The sequence below is a fragment of the Brachyistius frenatus genome, unplaced genomic scaffold (assembly GCF_029030835.1).
Source record: "Brachyistius frenatus isolate BFR_SWC_R1_liver_20210118 unplaced genomic scaffold, ASM2903083v1 Contig_43, whole genome shotgun sequence".
Classification (NCBI taxonomy): Eukaryota; Metazoa; Chordata; class Actinopteri; family Embiotocidae; genus Brachyistius; species Brachyistius frenatus.
The window spans coordinates 2,143,097-2,151,452 of NW_027210642.1; the positions used below are offsets into that span (position 1 = coordinate 2,143,097).

Consider the following 8,356-nt stretch of genomic DNA (forward strand, 5'->3'; position numbering starts at 1 on the left):
GCTGCAGCTTTCTATTGGACACCGCTGTGAAAGGGGCGGGGGTATGCACACGTGCTTTTAAAGTCTGTCTTTGCAACCACAAATATCTTCTTCAGTATTGCTGGAGAGGGTTATGGCAGAATTTTTAACTCCAGACGGGAAACTAAGAGAAAACAATAAAAGAGCTGCAGAAACAAACGGGATGAAGTGCGCATATATGGCGCACATGGGACTTACTCCAACAAGAATAGATCAGATTTGCACCGCAAGGACCAACAGGTAGGTGTAAGAAGCGGGAAAATGATATCTATTGTGGGAGATAACGTACAAGCAATTATTGATGTGTCATTGCAAAACGCTAAAAAGTCATGTCATGAGAAATGAATTTAACACCTGAAAAGATGCTACTTCTGTGCTATAATGTAGATTTAGAAACATTCAGCATTATTATCATTTCACAAGTAGAATCTACCTTCAGTGACTGCAGGATGTGGACTGGATGTAATTTCTTCTGTCCTTAATTTGAATTCAACTCTGTAATTCGTGATTTGTGCATGAGGTACATTCTTGCAGGCTTTCTTTATCCTGTAGAATTCATGAATTAAGCATAAGATATTAAGAAATAAAATGAATACAAAATCACTGAACTTGCTCAGAAGTATATGTTAAATATGTGTAACAACAAATGTTGTAAAAGGTTTTAATCAAATACACCAGTGCTGTGAACGACTGGCCATAGTTATTGATTTGTGTAATAAAAATTAGAGCAGCTTTATATAACTAGTTTCCATCTGCCTCAGCTGTTGGCTCTTACTGAGAACACATGCAAAACAAACAATCACAGGTTGTGCAGCTTCTGGAAGCCTTGATCTGTCACCACCTAACAGCCTGAAGTAATAAGTGATGAGATATAGTGTACAGTGTAATGAGAAAGAGAACACTTCAAAAGTTAGAGATCTGATTTGTACGGGTGTGTGTGTGTGTGTGTGTGTGTGGGGGGGGGGTATCTGTGCACGGTTACTTGTTTTAATGCCACAATGCATCAGACTACCCACTTAAAAGAAAGGATAGCTGGATGGCCAGCATGCTTATTGGCTCAATAATGACATTTGATATTGTAATTGCGGGGAAGGAAAGTTTCCTGTGGCCAGACTTTGTCACAAATTTTGCAGTTTTATAATAAAGAAAAATATGTAAGCGATCAAAATTACATTTCCACTGCCATAGTCAAATACTAAAACCCATTTAACAACATTCATTGGCACGGTTTGAGCTGTGGATGAATGAAGCCCCATATTCCCATTGGTGTGAGTGACATGTTGCTATTTCTGGTCGACCCAGCAGTGACATCATTAGTTGAGAAAAAAAACAAAGATGATGCGGGGAGACCTTGTCCGGCACATCTTATCCCACGTGACTTATGAACATTTCCAGAACAGTTTAATGGACATGAAATCAGATGATAGCATAAAAGGGACTTGTGCCAGTCAACAGTTTTCTTTTTGATATCTGTGCTACGCTTTCAAAGTGAAATTACAGGGTTTTTCCCAAGTTTGTGGAAGATTAAGGGGCACCTATTTGCTGATGACTTTGGGGATCTTCCCGCAAGATTTTTTTTTTAACATTTATTATTTAAATTTATGCAGTTTTACAGAATTGTTTACCATTATTATGACCATATCTGTGTACAATTTTACAAAAACTTGGGAAAAGCTAGAGCAGATAACCAAAAAGCCTAAATGCAAGACTTGCTAAAGAAGTTCTCTGGGGAACAAATACAATCCTTAGCTCTGAGAAAAGTCCATTTTGTTAGTTTTGATGCTCTCCACAATGATTCGGCTTAGGTAGTGCCCAAAATGGCTTGGGTACTGCACATAAACCTTATAATGGCAGGGAACACTTTGAATTAATGAACATGAGCAGTGCAGCGTAATCACAATATTCCCCGAAAAGGCCTCTATATATAGAACTTTATTTATGCGCCTTTTTCCACTTGGACACAATGGTGAAACTCAGATGAGCATGTCTGGATGTTCCTGGCCTTTTGTAGCCTGTGGTGTTGTATTTTAATAGACCTCTCATTCCGCACACACCGAGTCAATAGCTTTTGTAATTTAGCTGTCCTTGTTGCTCTATTACATGTAATGCAAGGTTACTGGTCAATTGTGGTTCGTTGTGACTCTGTACGTACTCAATAATGAAATGTAATAATTAGGGATGTGCTATGAGTTTTAAATGCATGCAACATGTAAGGTTTATACTCGTGACTGTGCATTTTAGAGACACATCTGCACAGAGCTGCTACTTGTACAGTGTCTTTGTTCGCTGGATTAACATGAACTTGATCTGTAATTAGACTCAGCTCCCTGCGGACTGACCTGCCTAATTAATACTTACATTAGGCTGTGTAAACATCCTTTCCCACTTGTCAGATATCTAAGTGGTTGAATAATATTTTTTCTATTGCTGGTAATAGACACACAATGCTTCCTGACAGCCCGGCATCCTGTCTTCTGTTTGTATATTGTCTGTGTACGCACGAATTGTGCCTCAAAGTGTACAATGCATTATTTAGGCAGCAGGTAACCTTACACCCTCACGCGCCGATCTTTGCTCTGATTCCTGCCAATTACTTTAAAACAGTTTTTCTCTCTGTCTGTAATTTCCACAGCCCACTTCACTAATGAGGTCCAAAGCAGGAGTCGGAGAGGAGTGACCTGCCCTCGCCAACGGCGCACAGCACTGCCACAGAAGCACAGGCACAGGGTCCCCTGTTCCCCACGCGACTGAGTCCTGTTGTCCACATTTTCTGCTTGAGTTTGTCCCCGGGATCATTCAAAACTGTTTCTCCAACGCTTCTACCAAAAACTTAGACTGTTTTCCACAGCAGAATCGGCCCAGCCCTCCCAGGTGGAAGTGATGGGGAGTGTGCGAAGCCACCGTTACAGCATTGTGTCCTCTGAAGAAGACGGCATGAAGCTGGCGACTATTGTCGTACCAAATGGCTACGGAAATGGCAATGTCAATAAGGGGCACACACAGCACCAACGTCAGAGCCGCTTCGTCAGGAAGGACGGCCACTGCAACGTGCAGTTTATCAATATGAGTGAGAAAGGCCAGCGTTACCTGGCAGATATCTTCACCACCTGTGTGGACATTCGCTGGCGTTGGATGCTGCTCGTATTCTGCCTTTCTTTCCTGTTGTCCTGGTTGTTTTTTGGCTTTGTCTTCTGGCTAGTGGCCCTCTCTTACGGGGACTTAGAGAATACAACTCAGATGTGTGTTTCTAATGTGGACAGCTTCACCGCTGCCTTTTTGTTCTCAGTGGAGACCCAAACAACAATTGGCTACGGTTATCGCTACGTGACAGAGAAATGCCCTGTTGCCGTTTTCACGGTGGTCTTCCAAAGCATTGTGGGCTGCATCATTGATGCTTTTATCATCGGCGCTGTAATGGCCAAGATGGCAAAGCCCAAAAAGAGGAACGAGACCCTGGTGTTCAGCCACTACGCTACAGTTGCCATGAGGGACGGCAAACTTTGCCTGATGTGGCGGGTGGGGAACCTGAGGAAGAGTCACCTGGTGGAGGCCCATGTGAGGGCCCAGCTCCTCAAATCCCGCACCACGGCCGAGGGAGAGTTCATCCCTCTGGACCAGGTCGACATTGACGTAGGCTTCGACAGCGGCATCGACAGAATCTTCCTGGTGTCTCCGATTACCATTGTGCATGAGATTGACGAGGACAGCCCATTCTATGAGATGAGCAAACATAATTTGGAAACAGCAGAGTTTGAGATTGTAGTGATTCTGGAGGGCATGGTCGAGGCGACAGCCATGACGACTCAGTGTCGGAGCTCCTACGTGGCCAGCGAGATCCTCTGGGGTCACCGCTTTGAGCCGGTGCTCTTCGAAGAAAAGAACTACTACAAAGTGGACTACTCGCGCTTCGACAACACCTACGAGGTGCCCAGCACGCCCGACTGTAGTGCCAGGGACCTGGCTGAGAAGAAGTCCAACGCCTCCAGTTTGAGGAACTCCTTTTGTTACGAGAACGAAGTGGCTCTCGAAAAAGTTGAGATGGAGGAGGAGTTCGAGGAGGAGGAGGAAAGCAGGGAGATGAGGGCTGTTGAGGTCAGTGCGCTCGAGGACCCAAACACAGACGTGGTGTCAGACTCTGAATGCAACCTGGACTCTTTGCCTTTGGAATCAACGCCTTTGACGGCAGAATCAGAAATATGACAACGGGTATAAAGAAGTGTTAAATACTACCACGGGGTATGTTAAAGTTTGAACTTTGGTCCCGATTGCTGTTTTTGATGATGCATGACAGTTTATCTGTGATTTGAGTATAAATCTATTCATGCAGAAGCTCATGCACACGACACCAGGGACATACAGACACGTTACATTGTTTATGGTGAACATGGTGATAAATTAACTGGTAGCATGAAGCCAGAGGGATAAAATGAGTTAGATGCCTTGACTTACACACTGTGTAGTTTGTTTGTGTGCACACTGCAGAACAGTATCCAAGTTAAGATATTTTAGTAGAATATTCCATTTGGATCATAAAAAAGAACCGGGTTCAGAGAAATCAGTTGCATATTCTGTTTGCATTTTTTTTGCATTAAGCAGCTATTGGAGGTATAATAAGTCTTTTTTGGGGGCATACATGTCACGTGGGATTGTGATTAAATGACATGATTTAATAGATTTAAATGTATTTAAAAAGATTGAGTTGAACCTGAAGTTTTGAGATTTGTTTCTAATGCCAACCTAAATTAATGAATGTTTAATCATTTTAAGTTAAATATTCTTTTTTTTTTTTAAAGGCTACCAAGTTCAACTTAAATCAGCACCAAAAAGGGTATCATTTGTTAATGAGCTGGTCTCTTAGCAAAGTTTATTTCGAGTCTTCTTCAGTGTGTTGGTGTCATGGCGTAATACAGGGAAATGATGTCTTGCACAGATTACGAGCACGAGTACACGCGCACGGGTCCTCAATCTATCGACTGGTTTTATGGCCAATTCATACTTTCTGCATCCGCGTGTTTGCAAGGGTTCAAATGATGAAAATCTTGTCATCTGCCCAAAGCAGTGAGGGTCTGCATACATCATGTCTGTGTGCAGGACCAAAACGTGTTACCACAGACCAAGTGCACGAACTGCGCATGCATGTTTATTTTGGGAGAAGCAGTGTGAGGATATACGTTGTTCCACACCTCAATCAATCATTGAAAGAGTACAGACAGACATATATAGCATTAAACCCTGAGCAAAACCACTCCACCATCACCTTCATGACCATAGGCCCCTATTGTCACCATTGGGAATTGATAAATGTGCATCACATGCTGCCATGAGCTCAATGGACTTGATCTATTTTTAATTTCCTGCTGGATTTTGGGAGGTGCTTTGATTTGCACACGCTTTCCATCGATGGCACCCAAACACAGCGTGAATTCCGAGTTGTCCAGAAACCCTGCGAAGGCAACAAACAAACTCTGGTTCAGCACAATGAGGCGTATCCTCACATTGTGGCGTGTCTGCTCCGGTCAGCGCACGCGAAAGTGGAAACCGTGAATTGGCTTTAAGTCTAGCATCTTTTGCAACGTGTTCCTTAACAGAAGTCTCAGTCCGAGTAGAGGCGCTTGGGTCGTTTGGCTTTGACTGAGCGCACGCTGCATTAGACGTCACAGGGAGAAGAAGCAATAAGATGTGATTCAATGTGCAGTATACTGCCACTTCTTACAGGTTTCTGTGTTCTAATGTGCAATACTGTTCAGTGGTAGAACGTGACAGAAAACTCGACCCTGAGCCAAGGCTATGAATGTTGGTGAAAAGTGCTGCTAAGTTACATATTGTATGTTTAGAGAGAAGTCTAGGAGCCACAATGTATTATTTGTCTTTTAAGGTATCCATTTTGAAGATTGCAGATGCAGCTTTTAGTGTTATTTCTAGCTGTAGACAAGCATGATTATGTCAGTGTGTTTTCCAAAGCTTTAGTGCACTTTCTTCCCCACCAGATTATTTTTCCCCAATAAGAGCAGAAGCTGTTTACCCAAAGTACCCAAAGCCAAACGTGTACATATATAAAAGACAACCATAATTCATCTGTTAGTTGATTTGAAACCTGAACTTTCCCTCATCTAACAGTGGTTGGCTGTTAAAACACGGAATTATTTGAATTGAGGTTAACATAGTCTCCTTTATATAAGCATCAATGTTCTTGGCATGGGAGACATCCAGAATTTGGACACATCCTCGTTAACCCTCTCACTTCACCACTGCAGGTCTTGTGAAGTTATTTTTCTTTTGTGAATGGGCCCTTGCTTTGTCTTATTAAAGATCAGGAGTAGTTATTTCACTCAATCAGAAATCCCAAACGGATGGAGCACACTTGACTTCAGTCCTACACACCTTTACCTTTACTCTAGGTGTTATTGTGACACATTGAAGCTTGGAAAATGTCAGCAAGATGCCAGAAAACTGTAGTGCTTATCTGGTCAGGAGATCTATTAAAATATTTGATTTGTTCTCACACTTCTCCTGTCTTAGTTCTTTATTTTTCTACCAGGGTCTTCCCACCTTCCTGCACAAACCAGACACTGTACAGATTTTTTTTTTTTTTAAATCTTTTGTAAATTATAATGCAAATACTGTATATTGAAATTGCAGCTGTTGAAAATTGTTTATGTCCTTTTTTTTTTTTTTCAATAAAACTAAAATATAATCATCGTGACGTTGATGCATTAATCGTAAACACCACATTATGATGATATTGCGTCTGCATGATCTTTAAACTGATCACATTCAGCTTTCAATGTTACTCTACCGGGCACATTTTTTTTCCGAGAGCGTGCATCATGACCCAAAATGTGTGACATCTGGAGCTGCTGAGTGAATTCCTGTGTGACACATGCTGCTTCTCTAATTTGGAGCTGTGGCCCAAATTCCAGGCTCACAATCCTTTACTATAATTCACCAAACGGACTCACTCCAGTTCTGTGAAAGCCCACAGAGTCACATCAGTCGGCTCCAACTGGAAGTCATTTTCAATGACAGCAATGGAAAGAACTCATTCATTGTGGAAAATAAGTGTATTCTGCCCTGCAGAGTGTCTTGAGAACAGGTGTTCATATGAAGAATAAGCTGGAATGTGATACATGTAATTATTATTTTCTGAAAAGTAAGACAGGACCAACTATTATTCCCATCCTTTCAAGAGTTTAATCTCTAGACTTTTTTTTTTTTTTTTTTTTTTTTTTTTAGCGGAAATCCATCCATTATCTATTACCTGCTTTATCCTGAGCAGGGTCACGGGGGGACTGGAGCCCATCCCAGCTCACTTTGGGCGAAGGCAGGGTACGCCCTGGACAGGTCGCCAGTCTATCACAGGGCCAACACATAGAGACAGACAGAACCAAAGCCCATTCACGCTCTCATTCACACATAAGGGCAATTTGTAGAATCACCAATGAACCTGAGATGCATGTTTTTGGATGGTGGGTGGAAGCCGGAGGACCTGGAGAGAACCCACAGGGAGAACATGCAAATCCCCCACAGAAAGGCCCAGGCCCAGATTCAAACACGGAACCTTTTCGCTGTGAAGCGACAATGCTAACCACTGCACCGCCGTGCCACCTGGAAATGAAATATTAATAATAATTAGTGGCGGTGATCTGACCACATGGAGACCCAGATTGCATGACGAGCCATTACTCCAGTGAGGATACACAGCCATTTTGTGTTCCCCTGCAACACCTCCAATCCAGAATTAACATGCATAAAATGCTATTAAGTAAAAGATGTGATAAATATTGTTTTTCCATAGCTGAACCTTTGTTTGCCGTATGACACAACTGTCGGCAAATTGAGTTATTTTCCATCCACAACTGCATCCTGCCTGCGCGGTCTACGTCTCATCCTGGCCGAATGCAGCCGATTGATCAGACACGTCCGCAGGGAGGCAGGGAGCCGATTTGATTTGTTTCTACATAGGAAGTGGGTGCTGCCTCCAGGCTTTTTCCACATTAGTCAATGAAGATGCCACAAAGCTCCGGTTTGGGGTAAAAATGCAGACTGTTCCCTTTTCTGTTTTTCTGTTACTAATTCTCTACATTTCCCATTGTTTGTAAAAAAAAAAAAAAAAAACTTGACTGGTGAAGTTTTACTTGCTTTAACGTCCTAATTCCTGCAGTGACGTTTGTTACATAAAAAAAAAAAAAAAAAAAATGTGATCAGATCCATTGTTTTCCAGTTTTCTTTAAAAAAAAAAAAAAAATCCTCTTGATTTGATCAATATCACATCTAAACTCTTGCAACATTTGAATTGATGTTTAACAGAATGAGATGGTGACCGTTCAGTCTGTGCTGG

At 42.2% G+C, this 8,356-nt stretch overlaps 1 protein-coding gene across 1 annotated transcript; it reads left to right on the forward strand.

The window, feature by feature from the left end:
* Nucleotides 1-183: 183 nt before the first annotated feature.
* LOC138623387 (inward rectifier potassium channel 2-like) lies at nt 184-5,442 on the forward strand. Its single transcript, XM_069702883.1, has 2 exons — nt 184-258; nt 2,651-5,442. The coding sequence occupies exon 2, from the start codon at nt 2,899-2,901 to the stop codon at nt 4,216-4,218; it is 1,320 nt and encodes a 439-aa protein (XP_069558984.1). The 5' UTR covers nt 184-258; nt 2,651-2,898; the 3' UTR covers nt 4,219-5,442.
* Nucleotides 5,443-8,356: the final 2,914 nt, after the last annotated feature.

Bases quoted from the DNA above. Each gene is read 5' to 3' on its own strand.
- LOC138623387 (XM_069702883.1), top strand. From the start codon at position 2,899: ATGGGGAGTGTGCGAAGCCACCGTTACAGCATTGTGTCCTCTGAAGAA.